We start from the raw sequence: 26682 nt of genomic DNA, 5'->3' as shown, positions 1-26682 counted from the left end.
AATTCTCTTTCAAATATGCATAAAACAAGCAGAAATAGTATCGGTAACAGCGGAACTAAAATTATTGATATTATCGATAATTTCGGTCGGTATTATCAATAATTTTAGTTACGCTTAGATGAGGGCGCTAACCCGTCAGAGTCAGCCGTCATTTTAGAATCCCCTTAAGCGTGCTTTCGGAACGCAGCTCTAAAAGCATACTTTGTGAATTTAGTTAAAGTGGCCCTCGGTTAACAAATTAGGTGAGCAAACGTTAAATATCATGTAAAAGTAAGTTTTAAATATGCAATTCATACAATTAACAAACTATATCATTATTATTTTATTTATATTTTTTAATCTTTGGTTTAAAATCTATGTGCAATAACTTCTTAGATTATATAGATTAGGTTAGGCTTTTCGCATTTACACACACTTTTACTCACACTTTAGTGTCTTTTATTTTACGCATAAAATTAAATATAAAATAAATTCTACAATCAATAATAAAAGCTACCATTATTTTTTTGTTGGATTCTTTTATATCGAATCAAAATATAGAGTGATATTCTCTAATTGTAAGTTACAAAAATGTTTTTTATTAAATGTTTTGATTTATACTTTAGAACGCGACAATTTTACTTTTCTTATTTTTACTTTTTTATCAAAGATTTATTATTATTCAATATTATTGTTGCAGATTTATGAAAGCCAAATATTAAAATAATGAGGAAATATTATAAGCAACGTCTAACACCAAAACATCAAGACTCCCAGCATTTATTATTCTCAGTGTTCACAGCAAACGATATAAGGAATTTAAGTGTAACAAAAATCAGGACACCTCTATCTTTTAACATTCTTGGACATCCACTAAAGGGTGGACTATATGATCCATCCTTAGGTAAACTGTTTCATTCTAATATATTTTGTTATAAAAAAAATGATATAAAATATTTTATATAATTCTATTAAATATTTTTGTTTATATAATATTTTTCTATTTCTTGATTTTTTCATAGCAACATTTTGTAACAATTCTAATTATGATTTGCCCAGTTTTTCAAGAACTACACTTTAGATTTTAAATAAAAATGAACTTAAACTTCCAAGAGAATAGCAAGATCGTATATTTTTTGTTAGTTGATCTTAATATTTATTTAAATATTAATTTCAATGTATGTGTAATCATAATGTAATTTTATGGTTAAGATTTCTGTTTTCTTTTTTTCACTGTAATTATATTGAATTTTATTTATATTGTACTGATTTATATATATAAATTATCCAACACACAAATAGTGATAGAAAATTATTTTTTATGTATTTTGCAAGAAAAATTCATATATATAATATATATTCTGTCTTAATTGTTATACTTCAAGATAATTACAGGATTCTTAAAATATATGATTTTGAAAATTAGAATTACGAATTGAAATTGTTATTTTGAAAATTAGGACAGTGATATAATTTCTCTTAATAATGATATGATAATTTATCATATTTTTTCAAAGATTTGTCTCCATTAGATGCATGTATAGTTTTAATATCATTAAATTAAATATATATAGACATATATGTCAAGATAATAACTCAGATACATAAAATATAAAAAAAGCTATGTATGTATTATATTTTGCTATATAATTTATATAATATATTCAATTTATTATAGGCACAACAAAAAATAATTTTGAACTATGTAGCACATGTGGATATAATAGCTCCAAGTGTCCAGGTCACTTTGGACACATAGAATTGCCAGTATCTGTTGTCAATCCATTATTTCACAAAGGATTATCCACATTGTTCAAATTGTCTTGCTTCAGTTGTTTTACTTTTCAAATACCATCATATATGAAGACATTATTGTCTGCAAGATTAAACTTGCTTTATCAAGGACAACTTGCTGATCTTGAAACTTTAGATCAAGAAATAAATTATGTAAAATCGAATGTTCAAAAAACAGAAGAACAAACGGAGTATATTTGTGATGTAATCGAAATTTACATGCAAAACTTTTTCAATAAAACCAGATTCGGTCAGCCTATGACTGAGAATCATGAGTATAAAAGCAACATAAAGAATGTTAATACACAGTGGCATACCTATGTTGAATATATACTTAAACAATATGTCAGGAACAAAGTTGGAATATGCATTAATTGTAACAATGTTCTACCGAAAATTACGACATTGCAAAATAAAATAATGATAAGCAATAAAGGAGCCCCTAAGGAAATATTGTCGCATGAAGTAATTCATAAATTGGATACAGTGATGATTATGCCAGATCAGTCTAAGGAATACATGCGACGATTATGGAATAATGAAAGGAATTTTCTTCAGATAATTATACCCTGCTTAGAATTAGTAGATATTGAATATCCAACTGATATATTCTTTTTCGAAGTAGTACCTGTGCTACCACCCATTGTGCGACCAGTAAATTTTATTAATGGCCAAATGATCGAACATCCTCAAACTCATATTTATAAAAGCATTATACAGGATTGTTTGGTCTTAAGAAATATTATACAAACGATTCAAGATGGAGGTACTGATCACTTACCTCAGGAGGGTCGACTTGTTTTTGAACAAATCAGAGGGCATACAGCGGTCGAAAAATTACACAATGCCTGGCAAATGTTGCAAAGCAATGTTGATCATCTGATGGATCGTGACATAAATAGGACTCCAGAATCTATCAATGGTCTAGGCTTGAAACAAATTCTCGAGAAAAAAGAAGGTATCATTAGAATGCACATGATGGGTAAAAGAGTGAATTTTGCCGCACGTTCGGTCATCACTCCAGGTCCTGACTTGAATATCGATGAAATCGGCATTCCCGAGGCTTTTGCTCGAAAATTAACATATCCTACAGCTGTGACACCATATAACGTCGTTGAATTGCGACGATTAGTTTTAAACGGACCTGATGTTCATCCTGGGGCGGTTATAATAGAAAATGAAAATGGATCAATACAAGCCATAAATAGTAACGATTCTATGCAAAGAGAAGCTATTGCAAAACGTCTTTTAACCACAAGCGACAGAACCAACGAATCCTTCAGTGGCATTAAAATAGTACATCGACATCTTCAAAACGGCGATGTATTGTTATTAAATAGGCAACCGACGTTACATAAACCGAGTATAATGGCTCATAAGGCACGTGTTCTTAAAGGAGAAAAAACATTGCATCTTCATTATGCAAACTGTAAGGCATATAATGCAGATTACGATGGAGATGAACTTAACGCTCATTTTCCACAAAACGAACTAGCTAGAAGTGAAAGTTATAATATAGCTAATGTAAGTAATCAATATCTTGTACCAAAAGACGGAACTCCGTTAAGTGGTCTTATACAAGATTACATGATATCCGGGGTACAATTAACGACTAGGGGTCGATTTTTCTCACGAACTCATTATACGCAATTAATTTACGCCGCACTCTCGATGATACAAGGAGATATAATCCTCTCACCACCAACTATTATCAAACCAAAATCTCTATGGTCGGGTAAACAAATTATTTCAACCATTATAATTAATATTATTCCTTCGCACAAGGCACGAATTAATCTAATCTCTAATACAAAAATTAATGTAAAAGAATGGCAAGTAGAATCACCACGACATTGGAAATGTGGAACAGAATTTAAAAATCCAATGACTATGTCGGAAGCTGAAGTTATAATTCGGCACGGAGAATTATTATGCGGAGTACTTGATAAAATGCACTGTGGTGCGACTTCTTACGGTCTTATTCATTGTATTTATGAGTTATATGGGGAAACGTACGCGAGTAAAATGTTAAGTGCATTTGCCAAATTGTTCCAAACGTTTCTACAGTACAATGGATTTACTCTAGGCGTTGACGACATTCTGATAAATCATAGAATCGACAAAAAACGTAAAGAAATAATTTCTAATTGCCGAAAAGTTGGAGAAGATATACAAAAATCTGTTGTAAAAATACCTGATAATATATTTATTGATGAACTTAAAAACAAGATAGAAGAATCTTATTGGGATAATCCGAAATTTCGCGCACAAGTCGATCATAAGTACAAGAGCGTGTTAGATGTTTATACTAATGATATTAACAAAACGTGTCTGCAGATAGGACTCTTCAAAAAATTTCCAAATAATAACTTACAGCTTATGGTACAATCTGGTGCAAAAGGATCCATGGTTAATACTATGCAAATATCGTGTTTACTTGGCCAAAGCGAATTGGAAGGTAAAAGGCCGCCATTAATGATCAGTGGGAAAAGTTTATTAAGTTTCCCAGCATATGATCCGACACCTAGAGCCGGTGGTTTCATCGAAAATAGATTTATGACTGGTATTAAATCTCAGGAATGTTTTTTCCATTGCATGGCAGGACGCGAAGGTCTTGTTGATACTGCGGTAAAAACTAGTAGATCTGGTTACTTACAAAGATGTCTTGTGAAACATCTAGAAGGATTGGTTGTTGGTTACGATGCGACAGTAAGAGACTATGATGGTAGTTTAATTCAATTTTATTACGGAGAGGATGGCCTTGATATACCGGGTTCGCGATTCTTAAGAAAAGAACAAATCGAATTTCTGGTTGACAATAAAAATGCTATTATAGACTCAAAATTATTGGAATATCTAAAAACGGATAATAAAGAGATTATAAAAATGATGAAAAAGATCAAAAAATGGGAAAATAAAAATGGCTCTTCTTTACAAAAGAAAAGAATTAACGAATTTACTAAATTCTCTATTGAGAATCAAAATAATAGTTTGAAAAGAAGAAGCATCGATAGCCATAGTGGAAGGAGTAAAGCCGCATTATCGCTTATACGAAAATGGATAAGAGCGACGGAAGAAGTGAAAGAGACATTTCGTACACAATGTGTTAAATGTCCTGATCCAGTATCATCAAAATACAGGCAAGATGTTGAATTTGGTGTATTACCAGAACGAATAGAAGGCTTAATAGACGAATATCTTTCTCGTTGTTCGAAGATTAAAAAATCTAATTTAAGAGATTTGTTATCCATTAAAGTTATAAAAACCATTTGTCCACCTGGTGAACCGGTTGGTTTGTTAGCAGCGCAATCTATAGGCGAACCATCCACTCAAATGACCTTGAATACATTTCATTTTGCTGGACGTGGTGACATGAATGTGACTCTAGGTATTCCTAGATTACGTGAAATCTTAATGTTGGCAACGAAAAATATAAAAACTCCAAGTATGGAAATACCCTTTCAAAACAATCTGCAAAATCTTGAAAAGCAAGCAAAAAAGCTAAGATTAAAATTAACAAAATGTGTCCTGCGTGATATATTGAAGGATATCACGATAAGTAGGAGAATGGAAGAGGATTCGCATAGAAAATTAGTGCACACTATAACGATCGAATATCTTCCTTATAAATCTTATAAAGGGGAGTTTTCTATTCGCCCACAGGATGCAATTAAGCGCACTGAGAAAATTTTTTTTATGAATATATTTAAAGAAATCCAAAAACTCGCCAAAGCAAGCAAAGTTTTATTACATTTCGAAGGAGAAAAAAGACGGGCAAGCGACGAGGATGCAGTAATAGATGAACTTGATCCCGACGGCACAATGCCGGAAAATGAAACTGAAAGAAGAATAAAGATGGATTTAGGAGAGATGCATGAATCATCTGATGAAGAAGAAGTTGCAGAGGATGCTGATGCGACAATGAGTAAATCATTATCGCGTCATCAAGAAAATCAAGAATATGAAGATTCAGAAGAAGAAGAAGAAGAAGAAGTGGAAGATGTTATAAATGATAAGGAGGAAGAAGCAAATAATAATAATAATGCAAATAAAAACTCAGAAAGCAAGGAAGATAATGAAGAGAATGATGATTATAGAGAGAGATTAAATAACAAGAAAAATGACACATATTCTTACAGAAAAAAATGCATCATAGATATGTATGAGTATGCTATCGATTATGATTATGATGAAAGTAAATTATCATGGTGCAAATTCACATTTTGGGTAAGTGCTTGTAGCAAAAATTTGTTGTTACAATCTTTATACTTTGTATCTTTGTAAAGCAATATTTATAAAAATAGTTTAATCTGCTGAAGATAATACGAATTATATAATTAATCCGTGAATCACATAATCTTATAATCAATTAAATTGATTAAGAGATATACAGTTATTTATAAATATGAACCAGAGTTTTTGATACATTTCATGATTATCTAGAATACGAATCATGGTATGCGAAAAAAAAGAACAATTTCATTTGATACACACTGCAAGAAAAAATTTATAATATTAATTTTATAATAATATAATATTAGAATATTAGTTAAATATATTATTTAATCTGCCTAAAGAATGATGCTGATAAAAAATGACATTTATTTTATAATTCCTCTTTGATTAAATATCACAAAAAAATAATTTTGGACTTGTCAACTTTTTTGTTCAGAAATAGCACTTTGTAATTTATGGGCGCGAATTATGATACATCCTGTTTCTGAAATTCCATATAATAACACCTATCATTTATAAATAATATAAAATTGTAATAATATAGGAGCTCTACATAAACAAGTCATATATATATATATATTAATTCTTTTCAGTTACCACTTAAAATGATCAAATTAGATTTGCCAACAATAATTAGAAATGCTGCAGACAAAACTGTTTTATGGGAAACACCATATATCAAGAAAGCTTTTATTTTCCAAAATAGTGAAAATGAAACAATTCTCAAAACAGATGGTTTAAATATAGTAGTAAGTAAATGTGCTGCTTATCATGAACAATCTGTAAATAGAAATCGTACTCTTCTATCTCATCTTTATACACATACACACATATATATGTTGTTTCTTTTATTACAGGAAATGTTCAAGTATGATAACATACTTAATTTAAATAGGTTATACTCCAATGACATTCATAATATTTCTCAAACATATGGAATAGAAGCTGCGAATAAAGTTATTGTGAGAGAAATTAGGGACGTCTTCAAGATGTATGGTATTACTGTAGATTTTAGGCATCTAGCCTTAATTGCCGATTACATGACATTTGATGGGACATTTCAACCACTTAGTCGGAAAGGAATGGAAAATTCTGCTTCACCATTACAGCAAATAAGTTTTGAAAGTTCGCTAGCTTTTTTGAAAAGTGCGACATTGCAAGGTAATAGATTTTATAATTAGATGTAAGATCAATATATTTTATAATGTATAGGCTATACAAAAAAATATGTTTATGTATATATTATTTTAATTTTTATTTATAGGAAAAAAGGATGACATATTATCACCGTCAAGTAGACTGATGTTAGGACAACCATGCAAATCTGGTACTGGAGCTTTCTCCGTATTACCATCATTATATATGTAAAAATAAACAATACATTCTCTATTGACACATAATTATATTTTATATATTTAGAAGTTTATTACATTTTTTCACAAAACAAAATTGATAGATATAATAAAATGTTTCTATTTTATGAAAAAAATCAGCGTTTTCTATTTTTCTCAATTTGCACAATGCAAAATCTACGCTTTTTGTATATATGCATTTGTCACATACATAAATAGCTGTTCAATATTATGTCTAAAATAGAGCTATAATTCATATATATTTGCGAATTTATTATCCATATATTATTTTTGTTAAAAAAGAAAATATATTTGAACAATCATAGTATATTATTCACTTGTGTTTTTGAATAGTATTTTTCAATCTATCAAAATTTGCACCAGAGAAGGTTTCCAACTGAAAAGAAAGCAGATATTTAATTTAATTATTAACAACTGTTTGTTCTCTCTTCAATATTAATGTATAAGAAGTTTAAATGTTTGAATCATTTTGAGTGTAATACATACCACTTTGCCTTCTTTTATAAAAATAAATGTAGGCATACTGGTTATTTCATATTCAGCAGCAATATCTTCACATTCATCCACATCAACTTTGAGAAAAATAACATCCTGTATTTCCTGTATAAAAAAAGATTTACATTAATTAAAAAAATTTTAGAAAACTATTGAATAAAAATTAAATGTGATAAAACCTTTGACAATTCTTCAATTAGTGGTCCAATCATTTTGCATGGTCCACACCATACGGCAAAAAAGTCAATAACTACCAAACTATTACCTGCTTCTTTAAGTTTACTCTTCAAATCATCCTACAAAAAATGAGAAAATAACAATTATGTCTATTTTTTTTTCATCAAATATATATTAATTAAAACATGAAAATTATATAAATTATTGGAAGAATATACATTATATTAGATATGTTAACATTCTTAATGTTAGATATGTATAAATGAAGTAAAAAGAAAAAAGGAGAAAAATACGATAACTATTACAGATAAGATATAATCCAAGTAGTACAATATCTATAACAATTTGATTTTAAGTCAGAATGATATCAGTAATATACACAAATAAAAAAATAATATAAATATTTTTATCTTCAGCTTATATTATTTTTTTCTCATAATTTGAAACACATTTTTTTAAACTTTATTTTCTGTTATCTATTTTCGAGTTATCAATTAATAGTAAAAAAACTCAATTATGCAATTTCATCAAAATATATGGTGAATATCTCATTAGAATTCGCAAGCACATTGCTGTTTTTTTAATTTTTTATTTAAGTCTTATTTTGATATTCTTAAATTTTTTTCTTTTATATATATCTTTTTCAATTCTTCATATAGTATTAAAAGTTGATTTATTTCTATATAGTTGTCTTATTTCTATATTTGAATTTATTTATATCACAGCAATCAACCTAAAACCTAAAATATACACTTAGTAAAAAATAATTACTGTGATACAACTGCTGATTACTGCAAAATTACTTTTGAAATTTTATTAGCACTTATACTAAATTTTATTCAGTTTATTAAATATTATTAATATTCTATTTTATTATATTTTCCACTTATTACACAAATTATTTTATTATAATATTCTGGATATTGTTTTTAATAGGACACTTCAAACCCATATTAAGTTAGCCCCCCCACCAACGCCAAATTAAATCAAATACATAAAATAATTTAGTGCTAATTAGTTGCCGTAGTCCGAATTTTGTTGCTCAAACCGTTTAGCAGGAATTTACATTCAAAGTGGGGGGTGCTAGCTTGACATTAAGCCAGCCCCCCCCCATAATGAAAAAAATATATATAAAGCTCGAATCAAAAAATAAAATACACTAGAATTTGTTGCTATTTTGTTGCTCTAAAATAACATAAAAATATTTTTAAAAAAGTATATTATTTAATTAATACCACTATATACTCAGTCTCGCCGCGCCGTACCATTCACTTGCGCGAAGTAAAAGTAAATAAAAAAATGTATTGCTCGCATGTATTTGGTACTAAAATAATTTGTGGACGATGTACTATCGAAATATATAAGAAACTGAATTTGTTGCTCGTCTTAAAGTATTAAAAATCGATACTTTGTCGCCGCGGACCCTATATGACGCGCTTTCCTAATATATAAATTAACTAAAAGAATTTGTTGCTCGTATGTTTTTGGTATTAAAATAATCTGTGGACAATATACTATCGAAATATATAAGAAATTGAATTTGTTGCTCGTCTTAAAGTATTATAAATCGATACTTTGTCGCCGCGGACCCTATATGACGCGCTTTCCTAATATATAAATTAACTAAAAGAATTTGTTGCTCGTATGTTTTTGGTATTAAAATAATCTGTGGACAATATACTATCGAAATATATAAGAAACTGAATTTGTTGCTCGTCTTAAAGTATTAAAAATCGATACTTTGTCGCCGCGAACCCTATATGACGCGCTTTCCTAATATATAAATTAACTAAAAGAATTTGTTGCTCGTATGTTTTTGGTATTAAAATAATCTGTGGACAATATACTATCGAAATATATAAGAAATTGAATTTGTTGCTCGTCTTAAAGTATTATAAATCGATACTTTGTCGCCGCGGACCCTATATGACGCGCTTTCCTAATATATAAATTAACTAAAAGAATTTGTTGCTCGTATGTTTTTGGTATTAAAATAATCTGTGGACAATATACTATCGAAATATATAAGAAACTGAATTTGTTGCTCGTCTTAAAGTATTAAAAATCGATACTTTGTCGCCGCGAACCCTATATGACGCGCTTTCCTAATATATAAATTAACTAAAAGAATTTGTTGCTCGCATGTTTTTGGTATTAAAATAATCTGTGGACAATATACTATCGAAATATATAAGAAACTGAATTTGTTGCTCGTCTTAAAGTATTAAAAATCGATACTTTGTCGCCGCGGACCCTATATGACGCGCTTTCCTAATATATAAATTAACTAAAAGAATTTGTTGCTCGTATGTTTTTGGTATTAAAATAATCTGTGGACAATATACTATCGAAATATTTTAATACCAAAAACATGCGAGCAACAAATTCTTTTAGTTAATTTATATAATATAAGAGCGCGTCGTATAGGGTCCGCGGCGACAAAGTATCGATTTTTAATACTTTAAGACGAGCAACAAATTCAGTTTCTCATATATTTCGACAGTATATTGTCCACAGATTATTTTAGTACCAAATACATGCGAGCAATACATTTTTTTATTTACTTTTACTTCGCGCAAGTGAATGGTACGGCGCGGCGAGACTGAGTATATAGTGGTATTAATTAAATAATATACTTTTTTAAAAATATTTTTATGTTATTTTAGAGCAACAAAATAGCAACAAATTCTAGTGTATTTTATTTTTTGATTCGAGCTTTATATATATTTTTTTCACTATGGGGGGGGGGCTGGCTTAATGTCAAGCTAGCACCCCCCACTTTGAATGTAAATTCCTGCTAAACGGTTTGAGCAACAAAATTCGGACTACGGCAACTAATTAGCACTAAATTATTTTATGTATTTGATTTAATTTGGCGTTGGTGGGGGGGGCTAACTTAATATGGGTACACTTCAAGTTCACGGCAGCCTTTTTGCGTACTTAAAGTAGATACCAAAATAATGTAGTATACAAAATTTCAGTAAATTATTTTTTCAAAAGTTTTTACTTAAAAGTAAAATCTCAATGAAACCTAATATATAGGAAAGAGAAATTATTTTTTCAATTTCGCTGGATGCTTTGGATGCGAAGCGATGGGTAATTATACAGAAAGAGGGTAACTTCATGTATGACCTTGACCTTGATATATGTTGTCAAGGTCATCGTTCTGAGCGATCCTGACCTTGAAAAAAGTGGCAATCACGATCCGTTCAAAAGTTATGAAGTATTAAAGTTTCCGTTTTGTACAATACGAAAGTATGATACAATTTGGGTTATATATATAGTGTATAACGAATAAAACGTAATTTTTCGGTGCAATATTAATTAACTTAAAGTATTCCCGTTATAAATTCTCGATAGTTTTAAAAATGTATAAAAAAAATATAAAAACTTAAAACTCCTGTCATAATTTTGTAATATATTAAAGATTTACAATAATGGATAATTTTTTGTGATTATCTAATAGGAAAAGGGGAAAGTCTCGTGGCAAATTAGAGAACGCTACGGGTCATTAACTATTGTCGATTATCTGATATAAAAATGTTATAAATTTAGATTATAACGCATATATTATTGATTTTACAATTTACAATTATATAAATGTTTGCAAGTACATATATTTCATATTTCTCTTTATAGTACAATATAGTTTTGTGAATTGCATTATTGAAGATATCATCTCTATGTTTGTTTAGAATTATTATTGTTTTTATTTTTCCTGTGACTTCCAAATTTTTCTAGCTTCGCAAATTCCACAAGTTTAACAATCTTTAATACATTTATTACTATATAGATTCCGAGAAATAGCAAAACACGAACAAAATAAATTGTATAATATGTCCAATGTAAGGGTCGACAGGAGAGACAGTAGACCTTTCGCGAGAAGCCGTAAATTACGAATTCGTAGTCTACAGCCAAAATAAAGAGAAAATCGGATTCTAATGATGATATTCGTATCCAGCAGCATCGTCTTCATAGACGTACAGAGTGTTTTTTTTTTTTTGGAAAAATGATCAAAATAAAAATTCTAATACTAAACAAACACAAACAGCTACTCGCAGATCAGGTGTATAGTTACTCCCAAATTCATATTGTATTTATTATAAATTTTTGAAAGCTAAATTGCAAAATCCGGCTCTGTACGACTAATTATAACAATATAAAGAATACGTCAGAACAAGTTTCATGAAAAAATATTAATTTTTCGAGATGTAGGACGAAGACTACGAATTTCACTACATCTATGTTTAAAGTGCAGCTAACAATAAGAAATGCAGAATATGGGGAATATTCCGTGGTGGCACACTGGCCGCGCGACAAGGAAATATGATTGCGTCATCTTTGTCTGTCTTTCATCGCGTATGTGTAGCGTCCGTGAAGGCAAACACCGATAAGTTGAGCACATGGATGCGGTTGGGAGATAATGTCAAACAAGGAGCGACAATCGCATGCTATCCTTGTTCCTCTAGCATATCGTTTTACAACCGAAATACGGTCTGAAAATGCTTTCTGGTCTCTCGTGGCAAAAAGCAGTAATGCAACAAGATTAACGGGCGCCCATTCTTTGAGAATTTTATACTTGCATATATACATATGTACATATATATGTTTAAATTGTAGTTAAAATTGTACGTGCAATTAAATATTTTGTATGATGATCAATAATAATAGTAGGATATAATAGATAACAGAATGAACAAATATATAATATGTAAAACACGGGTTCCTGTTAGACTTACAATTAATGATTTGTTGCTTTATTACTATCGATACTTCGTGTATTATATCAGAGAAGGATAGAGATGAAGTAGTACAATTGTCAATCCTTGTTTGATATTATTTTTAACAGTTGTATAATTGCAGTTTCATAGATTAACAATTATATTATTTTTCTTCAATTGTTCACACCAATATTGCATAAATACATAATAATATAATAAGTACTACTAGCATGAAAGCGTATATGTATATAAGTAATACGTAATGGCAAAGTGTAAGATGTTCAATCTATCATGCAGTAGACTCAAGTTCGATTCCACAGACATCTGCACATATATTTTTTATAATACTTTTTGTTATATACATTATATTTTGTGTGAGAATTATATTTTAAAACAATTGTCAAAATTTTGAAAATATGTGGCCATGTTGTAACATACATATACAGGGTGTCCCGTAAAGATTGTGCCAACGCTTGTGAGCGGGTAGAGTATAGTAAACTGAACAGAAAAGTTCTGTAACATTTTTTTCTGTAACGCTTAATAAAGGAGATATTGAATAAATTTTGGTCAATCAGCGCCGACTATTAGCCGGACGCACATCGGTGAGCCACCCGCCTGGTAGTGTGCGTCGCCGTAGCGACGGAGCGCTCACGCACACTGCCAGGCGTGCAGCTAAAGGTCGGAGCTGATTGGCAGATTTTATTCAATAATAACTTCTTTATTAAGCGTTATAGAAAAAAATGTTACAGGACTTTTCTGTTCAGTTTACTGTACTCTACCTGCTCACAAGCGTTGGCACAGTCTTTATCGGATACCCTGTATATTGTACATTATAAAAAATTTATCTTATGTAATATATTATTAATACGTGTGTATTTTGTAATAAACCAATAATAGCTATGAAAAGCTATTATTATCTTATAGCTATTATATTCTTGGTACAAATGAAAAAAGATAATATAATTTTAATCTACGAAACTGCAATTACGATTGTTAAAAAATAATATCAAATAAAGATTGCTAATCGTACTTATCCCTATCCTGCTGATGTGATACACGAATTGATAGTAATAAAGCAACAAATCACCAAGGCTAACAGGCACCCATGTCTTACATATTGTATATTTGTTCTCTTTGTTACGTATTATCCTATTATTATTATTGACCATTATACAATATTTAATTACACGTACAATTTTAACTATAATTTAAACATATATATGCACATATGTATATATGCAAGTAAAAAATTCTCGAAAATCGGCGCCCGTTAATCTTGTTGCATTACTGCTTTCTGCTACGAGAGGCCAGAAAGCATTTTCAGGCCATATCTCGGCCGTAAAGCGATACGCTAGAGAAACAAGGATAGCGTGATCGTTGATCATTTTCTATCTTTCCTCTCCATGGTGCGTCCGCGCGAGCAATGCAATCGTGTGTGTACGTATACAGACATACACCTATACATCGAGACTGAGAATTCATTCCTCAACGTTGGTAATCCTGAAACCTGAGTTTCACATTTTCACCGTGGTCTCCAATGTCAATTTTGAGTTTGCCCGTCACTCCTGTCGATCCTTAAAGATCTTGTGTCCTCACTGTAGCCATATTGAATTATGATGTCAGAAATGAGAAATTATGAGTTTTTCTTGTGTTATTAAAATATATTAAAATAAATAAGATTTTTTTAAATGTCATGTTTGATAATAAAATAAAATAAAATAAAATATGTACATTGAAACCTCTCTTTTTGATTCATGAATAAATAAATAGCTGTAAATCTTGGTTGTCATCATAGTCCATTTTCATTGAAAAGATAGGATACTTGCAAATCCATTATATATACATTTAATAATGCTTTTATTATGCTTATTTGTTGAAAGTTTTATTCATTTAATTAAAGACTCCCTTATCAATAAGGGAATTAAATGAATGAATCAATTAAATGAATAATTTGATGCGTGACATGAACCTCATACTGAATTATGACGTCAGAAGAGAAGAAGAGAAGAGAAAAAATCATACGATTTTTTCTTGCGAAGTACATCAAAATAATTAATAAGTTCTTTTAAATGTTAACCATTCAAGTTCGATAACACCGAAAACAAAAAATGATTTTTTTCGAACATCGGAACGGGACTAGTTGTTTCTTATAGATTTTTGGACGCTGAACACGAATCCGGTTTTGAAATTGCTCTATCACGTCAGAATTTTGAGAAATTTGTAATTAAAGTTGCAAAAAAGGCTATTTTCATGAACTTTGTCATATTATGACGTGGTGGAGGAATTTTGTTACAATCAAAATAAAGTATGTTGTTAAACCCGTATCAGACTACGCATTGAAAATTGAAGATTGAAGATTAAAGATTGGAATTTGATTAATCAGAATAGAAGGACTAAAATTTCTTTATCCTGATCGGTCAAATTTCAATCTTCAATCTTCAATCTCAATCTTCAATGCGCAATCTGATACGGGCTTTAGGACTTTCTCCCAAAAAAGTTCTGGTATCGGTTATGGTTTATAAGATATTCATGGTTAAATATATGTATTGCAGAAGTTAGCTGTGACTTAGGTCATTGACGATTTACCAAATAGCTTTAAATTATTATTTAAACTTAAGGGCCGGAGCACAAACTTTTGCATAAGCACATAATTATAAACATAAGGAAATTGATTAGTCCATTTCCTTATGCATAAGAAAATTGACCAATCAAATTCCTTCCCGTTTATCACACACAAATTGCCATAGCTGCATATGATAGCATAAAGACCGTCTGGACCAATGAGCATCGAAATAAAATCGCCATATTGATTTACATAGCATGCTCATTGATCCAGATAATCTTATGCTATGCATATGCAGCTATGCCAATTTGTGTGTGATAGGCTTAAAGCCCGTATCAGACTACGCATTGAAGATTGAGATTCAAGATTCAAGATTGAAATTTGACCAATCAGGACAAAGAAATTTTAGTTCCTTTTGTTCTGATTAGTCAAATTCCAATCTTTAATCTTCAATCCTCAATTTTCAATGCGTAATCTGATACAGGCTTAAGAGTTTTTTAGGTTGCTGAATACGAATCTAATGTCAAAATTGTCAAATTCAAAATGGTGGAATCAAATGTTTAGATTGCAATCTAAAGCGGGGAGCTCACACTTTTGCATAAGCGCATAATCATAAGCATAAGAAATTGGATTGGTCCATTTCCTTATGCATAAGGAAATTGACCAATCAAATTTCTTATGCTTATGATTATGCGTTTATACAAAAGTGTGTGCTCCCCGCTTTAATATTCTTTAAGTTTTGACACCCGCCATATTGAGTCCACCATTTTGAATTTGACAATTTTGACATTGGATTCGTATTCAACGATCTAAAAAACTCTTAAGTTTAATTAAACATAATTGAAGCTATTTGGTAAATCGTCAATAACCTAAGTCACAGCTAACTTATGCAATACATCTCATATTTAACCATGGATATCTTATTAACTATAACCGACCAAAAATTCCTTTTGAGGGTTGAAAGTCCTAATAACATACTTTATTTTGATTGCAATAAAACTTCTCCAGCACATCACATATTGTAGTTATAAAATGACAAAGTTCGCGAAAATAGCTCTTTTTGCAATTTTAATTGCAAATTTCTCAAAATTCTGACGTGATAGAGCAATTTCAAAACCGGATTCGTATTCAGCGTCCAAAAACCTATAAAAACAGCTAGTCCCGTTCCAGCATTTTTTTTTACTGTGTAATATATGTTAGTAAAATACGCTTTTTTAACAGAAAAATTTTTTTCTGAAAACGTATTTTATACTAACGTATATTATCGAACATGAATGGTTAACATTTAAAAGAATTTATTGATTATTTTGATGTACTTCGTGAAAAAAATTTATATGATTTCTTCTCTTCTCTTCTTTTCTTTTGACGTTATAATACAGTATGACATCAATAGGGGAATCTTTAATTAAATAAATATAACTTTCAACAAATATATTTGTTATTCACAATCACCATATATTAAATGTGTTTTTTTTAAATATAATAATTATATATATATATATATATATATATATATATATGTATATATATATAAGATATTAATCTTGACGGTGATTGCGTTCAATTATCATATCGGTGAAAAAGCATAACCGGCACATCGTTCTCGGATTTATCAAGACAATGGAACAATGATATAATTAAAATTGTTTAAGATTGACGTAATGTTCAGTGAATCATTCATCTACAATCTACATGAATAGCATATATTCATGGAGCCATTCCGCAAGAATTGTTTGGATTATATTGGCAATGAAAGATTATTTCAATATGTATAGCGCAATCGATTATCCTCAAGGACAGGACCCAGGATCGAATCAAAATAAAGATCTTACAAAAAAAAAAATAATATAATACATTATCGGATACACTGGAACGCGCAGTGTTGCCAGACTGTAGCCTTATTCGTACCATTCCACGTTTCTCATAGCACGCAACAAGGAAGCATTGTGTCATATGCTTTTTTTCTATTACTATTATATATATATATTCTTACATACAATTTAGAATTATTAATTCAATTCAGAAATATATAAAAAATTTTGCCTTCTACAAAAAGGAAAAATCAATATATGTAATTTACAATACAATTGTTTTGTGCCTTTGATGTCTGGCAACATTGCAATAAGTTGAACTTGCGCGTGTGTACAGCTCTTTTCGCATTCAAGGTTATCTTACTGCATACATTCGTATAAGCCGTTCCAACTATGCACGCACCCAATGATTCATGCGGGCATACTTTCTATTAATTATTCTATTACTACTTACGTAATTCTGAATGTGGACGACTTCTCCTTCAAGACCCATTTCGAAATATGGTACCAAATTTTCAGAAAGTGCTAAGAACTATCTCAATAACAACCATATACTACGATAACTCAGCAGCGAATGATTTGGACTGATTGCGTTTGGCCATGATGTAATCATACACCATAGACATAGTATAACCCAATGAGTAAAGCGGGCAGCACACACTTTTACATAAACGCATAACCACAAGCATAAGAAAATTGATTGGTCCATTTTCTTATGCATAACGAAATTGACCAATCAATTTCCTTATGCTTATGATTATGCGCTTATGCAAAAGTGTGTGTTCCCCGCTTTAAGAATCATAGGAGAGAGAGAATTGGTGGTGAGATGGTAGATTTATCGCGACCGGTAATACATCATTGCAACCATCTTGAACGTCCACTTTTCTCGACGTTTTTCAGGGCCGTGTAGAGTTACGTATTGCCTTACTTATTCCAGTCTGCATTTATTTTGCACACGATCACCGATTCTAAATAAGAAAGAGAAAGAGTCGATATTAAGCTAAAAAAATATTATTAATAAATTTTAATTGTAAGATCAGGGGGCATTGCCAGGTCTTCGAAGTATTTTCAGCATCACTGTCATGCTGCAATTCGTCCCTGAGCGGTCATCTTGAGCGTCCACTTATATATAGTCACTTCCGTCCGCTTGCTTAGCATCAAATGCTCTCTCTTGTGATTCTTTACTCATTGGTATATCTAGACTGAGCGTTTGCCTTTATTTAAGTAGAAACTTTTTTGAGTCTCTAGAAATTAGCTAACTAGATACTAATACGGCTCTGTGATTGGTTTAGGACATCTTAAGATTGTGCTTAAGACGATCTTAAATATAAGAACTGAATACCGGCCATAGTTAGTTCTTATATTTAAGACCGGCTTAAGCACAATCTTAAGATGTCCTAAACCAATCACAGAGCCGTATTAGTATCTTAAGCATAGACATAGTATATCTAGACCGAGAGTGTTGAGGAGTGGAAGCCGAGATGCACGTAGAAATGGACATACTCTGTTTCGTGTCCCTTGCGAGAGAGAACGCAAGGAGCACGAAACAGAGTATGTCCTTTTCTACGTGCATCTTTACTCCCACTCCTCAACACTCGATCTAGATATACTATGTTTATGATTTTAAGGATATTATTTAAGACTAGAGTCCTATATAATCAGAGAAGCGACAATGGCGTTTCGCTTGCTGATTGGCTGACCGCTACGGACCCGTTCCATTTAACGATCGCAACGCTCACGTATTATTTCATCTTTGTTATTCGTCGAAAGTTAAACAAAGACAGATAATGTTCGCGAGCGTTGCGGTCGTTAAGTAAATGCGTCCTATGTTAGCGGTTAAATTGCACATAGCGAATCCTACGTGCAAACTAATCGCAACTGGCGTACTGTAAGTGAGAACAAACTATATTTGTGATGTTATTTTCTAAAAAAAAAAAAAAAAAAAAAAAAAAATATTTTAAATATCTCTGAAACATATTATTTTCTATAAAAAAAAAAAAAAACATTTTAAATATCTCTGAAACATTATTTTCTAAAAAAAAAACATTTTAAATATCTCTGAAACATTTTTAAGACCTTTTAGATTACACGTGGACAGCTGCGGGCCCAATATAACGATCATGGGAAGCACGGACGAAGTAACGATGTCGCCTTTTTGATTATATGGGACTCTACTTAAGACGATCTTGAAATAAGAACTGACTATGAATACCGGTCTATGTAAATCAGTATGGCGATTTTATTTCGATGCTCATTGGTCCAAACGGTCTTATGCTATGCATATGCATCTATCCCACTTTGTGTGTGTAAAGCGGGGAGCACACACTTTTACATAAACGTATAATCACAAGCATAAGAAAATTGATCGATCCATTTTCTTATGCATAACGAAATCGACCAATCAATTTACTTATGCTTATGATTATGCGCTTATGCAAAAATGTGTGCTCCCCGCTATAGCCCAATATATGTAATACCAGAGAGAAGCCTGAGAGAGGCAATGCCGGAGATTTTCGTAGGACGCTTTTTCTAGGCCGTAGAGCAATCAGTGTACTATCACTATCGAAAAGATCGGAAAGTGGATGTAGCACGGATATGAAGCAAATGACCGACAGTATCAAAAAGTGGATGTAGCACGGACATGAACCATATGGAGATTTGACCAACAGTACCGAAAAGTAGATGCCCAGACAGCACAAAACATCCTCAGGATCATCCTGAATATGTCCAGGACGGTTCAGGATATTTGTAGGATGTTTTAAGATATAATTATAAATATATTTATAAAAGTTTAATATGCATACATACCCAGTAAGCAATTTGATAACAAATTGTTGCCAAATTGACATCAAATTCGCTCAAAACTTGGTAACAAATCCAGTGCCATCTGTGTCCGCATTAAGCTTGTGTTTTGGTGACAAAGCTTGTTGACATAACCTGACAGCAAATTGACGGCAAAAACCGAGCAAAGCTTGACATGATTTGACGTCAAATTGATGGCAAAAATCGACCAAGATCTGCGCAAGACAATCTGATAGCAGATTGTCAGCAAAAACCGAACAAATTCTGCAGCTTTTGGCCATTCATATAAAAGTATATATTTAAATAGATTTAAAGCCTTAACCCTAAATAACAAAATGATGATAAGTTTTGGTCATAAAATGACCATTAGATAATTAGACATTATATAAAATCATATATTAATATGTTAAAACATATAGGTAAATTCAAATAACTTAATTTATAAAATTAAAGATCTTTTTGGACAGAAATTGTTTGAATAAATGAAAATCGAACAATTATCTGTCCGATTTGCCAAAAATCAATTCAATATCTGAATTTCCTGTATAAGAATTATGTCAAAAATTGAACTGATAGAAATATATATATTATAATATTATTAGCATTTTGTAGGCTTTATATACACTCATGACAAGAATTTGAATACGGGTATAGATAATGAATAACGCGCCGCATAGCGATAAGCGACTGAACTATTTTATAATACTTTGTAATAAGCTGCAGATTTTGTTCGGTTTTTGCTGCCAATTTGCCATCAGATTGCGCACTCTAGATCCCGCTCAGTTTTTGCCGACAATCTGATGTCAGTCATGTCAGCAAGCTTTGCTCGGTTTCTGCCGCCAATTTGCTGTGTAGTTATGTTAGCAAGCTTTGCTTGATTCTTGCCGGCAATCTGCCAGCTTAATCGGTAATAACAACTCTTGTACCAAATTTGTAGCCTTTTTGCTGACAATAATTTGTAGCAAGCACTTGGCAATATCTGTTAGAACAGACCTGGCTGACTGGGTAATTATTTTTAGTTGTGTCGGCTATTTTATATAATTTAGAAATCTTAAGTATTATAATAAGTATTAATGTCCTATAAATGTCCACTGGATAACCCCTGGATGTCTGTAGGATATATCTACCCTGTCTATTATATTGGATGTCTTTTGGATTTCCAGAGGACATATACATGTGCAATTAATTGTTAACGTTAATTTCGTTTAATATTAATAATTGAATTTGATGCGCACATTTTCATATATCCACAATTATTATTTATTTAATATTTTATGAGAAATGTTACTGTTCGCAACATTCCAAAAACTTTACAAACAATAATATTTAACCGCTAGTTCCTTTGTTTACCGCTATGCGACACGCAAACTCGTATTTGAGATTTGGTCATGAGAATTATATAAAGCTTGCAAAGAGCAACTGACAGGAAATTACAAATGTAATTATTTTCTATCAGTTCAATTTTTGATGCAATCCCAACATAGGGAATTCAGATATTGGATTGTTTAGAAAATATTACACAACTCAAACCCGGGAGCCAAACCTAAAATATTCATGTACAGCACGAAAGCCTCAAATATTAAAGAACGGTGAACTATTTTTAATATTAGATTTTTAATATTGGCAGTAAATAACAAAACATAATTTTAATTTATATTTAAATTTTAAAATTTGCTCCTTGAAACATACGAAAAATATCCCTAACATATCCTATAAAAATCCTTAGGACGTTCCACAGGATCTCCCTGGATTCTCCAGAGGTTAATATACGGCTATCATTTACTCTTCCTCAGGACATCCAGAGGAGATCTGAGGATTACAATGGGATATCCTGAGGATATCCTACATGTATGTCCTGGATGCCCTTTGGATGTCCTAAGGACATCCTTGTGCTGTCTGGGGAGTGTTTCCAATTCCTAAAAGTGGATGCATGGCGCTGCTCTACGGCCTAGAAAAAGCGTCCTACGAAAATCTCCGGCATTGCCTCTCTCAGGCTTCTCTCTGATTCGATTGGTCACCGCGTCGCTTCATGCCGCGCGGCAAGCTTTACTGCGTCTTGTGTGCAGAAGCCATAAGTTGTGTCCCCACTATCGATACATTCCTTCCTGTTATTCTTTACTCAACGATGTTTCCATGTTGCGCGCTCCGGCGAAAATGTTGTGGCTTTGACAAAGATTGCTCGAATGAAGGGTAGCGTCTTGATCCGGAGGCTCATCAGTCGGGACAAACAAGTGGTCCCGCGCCGATATTTAAGTTCGACGACGATGGCAAAGAGTAAATTCGAATATGTGAAAGAGTTTGAGCAGGATGACAACTGTTTGCCAAATTGTTGGATCGTAGTTAGGATAGACGGTAGAAATTTCTCCAGATTCTGTGAGACACATCAATTCGTCAAGCCAAACGATGTGGCTGCTCTGGAGCTGATGAATCGCGCCGCGATCACCGTTATGGAAGATTTTAAAGAGATTATACTAGGCTTCGGACAAAGTGATGAGTACTCATTCATATTTCGGAAGGACACGGAGCTCTATAAACGCAGAGGTACGCGTATGCCCAACAACAAAGTGCGAAGTTTAGCCATTCAAGAGAATTAAATTACTTGATCCATGATTGGATATAATTATATAAACATTGGTATTTAGTTTTTTGTATTGCATATTGCACATTATTGTATATTAGATATTTTATTACTTATTATGTTATTATGAATTAGAGAGAGAGAAAGAAAGTGCGTTTTTTTTTTAATTTTTCTTTAATCCTTTACAGCACAAATCAGTTTTGAAGTATTTTAGACATAATTGTTCATTATTTTGTCAGAAAGTGATTAAGTCAATATATATCTTTACTGCAGTTTTTATTGATATTATTTTATGGTCGTTATAATGAATTTTCAAATTTTTTCTCTTTCTTTTTCTCTTTTTATTTAGACAATTAAGATATCTTAACTAAGTTTTCTGCAATGATTGATTTAACAACCATATTCTGTTAAAAAATGAAAAAGATGTAAAAATCTAAAAGGAATGGCTTGTATATCGAATTATGTTGTATATACAGATCGAATTATGTTTTATATACATTTTATATACAGATTTTAAAATTTTGTTTTACAAAAACATGGAAGATTAATATCTTTTAAGATATAAACAATTTAAAATATCAAGTTAAATTCTTGATTTTTCGTTATGTTTTTAGAAGTTCAAATAAAAACTGTACTTTTTATTTAATTTTTGATTGATATTATTTTAACAAATTAATTTAAGGATTACCTAATAAGATATATAATATCAGAATTCGAAAACTGATGAATTTTTTATAATATTTTTGCTAAAAATTAACTTTACATTGGTTGAAAAAAAAAATAATATTACATAAAAAATAAGGAGAATAGAAGAGATTCACTAGCAGACATTGTACTAAAACAAAACAACCAATTATTTATTCTTAAGGATGCAAACAAACATATTTTAAATAACTTGAATAATTTCAAAAGGCATATATATATAAAGAGAAGACAAATTTTTTAATGTTTCTTTCTCATGCAAAATTTCTAAAGTTTTCAATATTGATTTAAATGAAATTTTAAGTATATATTTTTTTTCTTGCATATTGTAGCTAATATTAATATTCATATAATACAATCTTAAAATGACTTCAAATTCCAAAATTTAAAATCAAATATGTTGGTTTTAAATTATAATATATTACATTTATTTGATTATCATAATAAATTCAAAGTGATGTTCCTTGGATATTATCACAGATTATTTCTTCTTTTTCTTATTTTATTATAAATATATATAAATAAATACACTTATGTAAATGTTATTGATATTATTAGTATTAAATTGTTTAAATATTATTAAATTATATTAGAACATTAAAATAATGTTATATTCAAATTATAGAGAAAGAATATATAACCTATTTTTTAATTTTTATTATAAAAATTTTCTATGGAAATACATATATTTCTCTGAAACTATTATAGATAGAATTTTCATATCAATATATTAATTTATTTGAATAAATTAAAAAAATTTAAACCATTGACTACATTTATAGTCTTAAAACTTCAATAAAAATAATTCATAAAATCAAATTTTGGTCCAACTATTGTTTTATAAGCCTAATTAAGTTTTATAACTTTATTTGAAAATAATTAGTTTAATTTGTGACACTTTTTTTCAAAAATATATAAACAGCATAGTTAATATATTGAATTTTCATGATTAATTATTGAGTGACTATACATATAGAAATATACTTTTTCATAATATTTTTGTCTGTTTCAGCATCGAAACTATTGTCTAACGTAAATTCATTATTCGCTTCGGCGTATGTTTATTATTGGCCACGCATCTTCAGAGGTAAAGAATTATATTATCCACCTTCGTTTGACGCTCGTATTGTATTGTATCCGACAGATAAGAATTTAAGGGACTACTTGGCCTGGCGACAGGCTGATGTGCATATCAATAACTTATACAACACTTGCTTTTGGAATCTCATTTTGAAAGGAAAATTAACTCCGAGTCAGGTATTATATTCAAAAAGATAAAAGATATATGATATCTTATACACAAAATTTTATACACAATATTATATAGCTTAATAATTGTTATATATCCACACATATATATTTATTATTCCATTGTACAAGCACAAACAAGTATCCTAGGAAATTATATTATTTTGTAGTAAAAAAAATGTGTCATTTTAAAATAAATAGCAAATTCTCAACAAAAAAAGCAACGACTTTAATAAAAATTTTATTTGAGAGTTAATCTTTGTAGATATATTGCAAAATTTAAAAAATTTAGCTATTGGAATAAATGGTTTTTTCTTATCAAATATTTATTTATGAATAACTCATTTTAAATTCATCAATAAAAAAAATATATTTATAAAACAAAAAACCTATATAGTTATATATAGACTAAATTATAATGTGTGTGTAGATATCTTCAAAAATATGCAGAAAAATTAAAATATTTCTATTGTGCATATTTTAATACTTTAATTGCGGATAATATTATATTATAAAGTCTTCAAAGAAAAGAAGCAAAAAAGAAGCAAAGTTTTATTTAAAATCTAAACAAATTTTTAATTATTATGATTGATTGATATCAAATTAACATCAGTTTTTTCCTTTGCAAAATTTCACAAATCCTAGATTGTATTTATAAATTTTAATTGTAATATTGAAATACAGATATGCAGACAATAGTTAAAAATTTTAAAAATAAAAAATATAAAGAATAATGAAATTTTTTATTTTGATGTTTGTTTTTTAGAATAACAATTTATAATTATAATTTTTATACATGCACACATAATACACCGTTATGTATAATTAAAAAAAATTTTTATGTTATATATGTATATTTTTATTACAGGCAGAAGAAAAGCTTAGAGGCACTTTAGCATCACATAAGAATGAGTTGCTTTTCCAAGAATTTGGAATAAATTATAATAATGAACCACAATTATTTCGGAAAGGTACAACGCTCATTCGGAAATTGGTGCCCGATGGTACAGGAAGGTTGAAACCTGCTGTAGTACTTTTGGTAGACGATATTATCGGTGACCGTTTTTGGAAAGAGAATCCTGAAGTAATTGGTTTGAAGAGTTTAACAACTTATCAACCACCGAACTTAGCGAATAGCATTAAAAACACAATATCAATGCCAACACCTCTCTCACCCACTACAATAAAACATGGGAATAATGTTTTACCACAAGTGATTAATGTGAGTTCGATGAAGGAGGAAGTGGATCCTAACAAAAATAGAGAGACGGAGGGAGATCGAATGCAATGTGAGAGTGAACACATTTGTAGAAGATAAATTTGTACTTCTTTTTTTCTTTATACATAAAATTGTATCAAAACTGTATCTATATTTCATAGTAAAAAGACAATTAAAACTTTACCAAGAGAATACTATTAATAAATGAAAGAATGCTGCAATAAAAGAGAATAAGCTTTTTTAAAAAGTAATTCTTAAGAGGTTTAGAATGCACAAAAACAATTTAAAATAAGCTGAGAATTGTGTAAATTAGAAACTTGCACATGGTTTCCTCATAGAGGAATTTTATTTCGGTCACAAATAAGCTTAAGCTCCTTAAAGCAAACGAGTTTTTCAATTTTGGCTTCCTCATGGAGGAAGCAAATTCAATATCAACTATCCTTTAATGATACTCTATTCATATAAAGATTATGATACTCTATCCATGTAAAAAAAAATTTAGCCCGATATTTCAAAAATTGCAGAAGTTAGAGGTTGTACAATATATTGTGTACACACATACATACATACAGACATTTTTTAGGAATATGATTTTTTGATGTTTTAGAACATTCTAAACACATTGGCACAGAAAACTCGAAAAATTGATTACGAAAACAAAACTTCCTCTATAAAGAAGCAAAATAGATATGTAAATACGTATAGATAAGCTGTCAAATAAATTCATTGAGTTCAGTGGTGAATTTAAACTACAAACTCTAATAAGAAAGTAAAATTACTAATCATCATTTTCTTTCCCAATTTTCCCATTTTTCTTTTTTTTTGGCCTAATATCAAAAAAATAAAGTATTATGATATATATTGTGAATTAAGAAAATTATGCACAATATTGTTAATTATATGGAATGCAATATACATTTTTATTACTTTATATTTAGAGCTATTGAATATTTTAAGTTTTTAAATATAGAATACGTGGGAATA

At 30.2% G+C, this 26682-nt stretch overlaps 3 protein-coding genes across 4 annotated transcripts; 2 read left to right on the top strand and 1 right to left on the bottom strand.

The window, feature by feature from the left end:
* Positions 1 to 157: 157 nt before the first annotated feature.
* Positions 158 to 7509, top strand: Rpi1 (RNA polymerase I subunit RpI1). Of its 2 annotated transcripts, none has more exons than XM_070312412.1 (6): positions 158 to 242; positions 680 to 883; positions 1658 to 6000; positions 6603 to 6758; positions 6867 to 7170; positions 7274 to 7509. In XM_070312412.1, the coding sequence occupies exons 2-6, from the start codon at positions 706 to 708 to the stop codon at positions 7375 to 7377; spliced, it is 5085 nt and encodes a 1694-aa protein (XP_070168513.1). In that variant the 5' UTR covers positions 158 to 242; positions 680 to 705; the 3' UTR covers positions 7378 to 7509. The 2 variants fall into 2 exon arrangements, with proteins under 2 accessions (XP_070168513.1, XP_070168514.1); XM_070312413.1 differs by having other exon boundaries at positions 168 to 270.
* Positions 7392 to 17771, bottom strand: LOC138942280 (thioredoxin-2). The gene is made up of 4 exons (XM_070312414.1): positions 17604 to 17771; positions 8057 to 8173; positions 7869 to 7982; positions 7392 to 7758 (listed from the first exon to the last, which is right to left on the bottom strand). Exons 1-4 carry the CDS (start codon positions 17640 to 17642, stop codon positions 7696 to 7698), a joined length of 333 nt encoding a protein of 110 aa, XP_070168515.1. The 5' UTR covers positions 17643 to 17771; the 3' UTR covers positions 7392 to 7695.
* A 4195-nt stretch (positions 17772 to 21966) lies between these two features.
* Thg (tRNA-histidine guanylyltransferase) lies at positions 21967 to 26505 on the top strand. Its single transcript, XM_070312417.1, has 3 exons — positions 21967 to 22492; positions 24244 to 24488; positions 25348 to 26505. The coding sequence occupies exons 1-3, from the start codon at positions 22135 to 22137 to the stop codon at positions 25795 to 25797; spliced, it is 1053 nt and encodes a 350-aa protein (XP_070168518.1). The 5' UTR covers positions 21967 to 22134; the 3' UTR covers positions 25798 to 26505.
* The last annotated feature ends 177 nt before the right edge of the window (positions 26506 to 26682 follow it).

This window comes from Polyergus mexicanus, unplaced genomic scaffold, assembly GCF_030449975.1.
Source record: "Polyergus mexicanus isolate NDT 795.1 unplaced genomic scaffold, iyPolMexi1.0 SCAF_22, whole genome shotgun sequence".
NCBI classification, from domain to species: Eukaryota; Metazoa; Arthropoda; class Insecta; order Hymenoptera; family Formicidae; genus Polyergus; species Polyergus mexicanus.
This window is presented reverse-complemented; position numbering and strand designations above follow the sequence as displayed.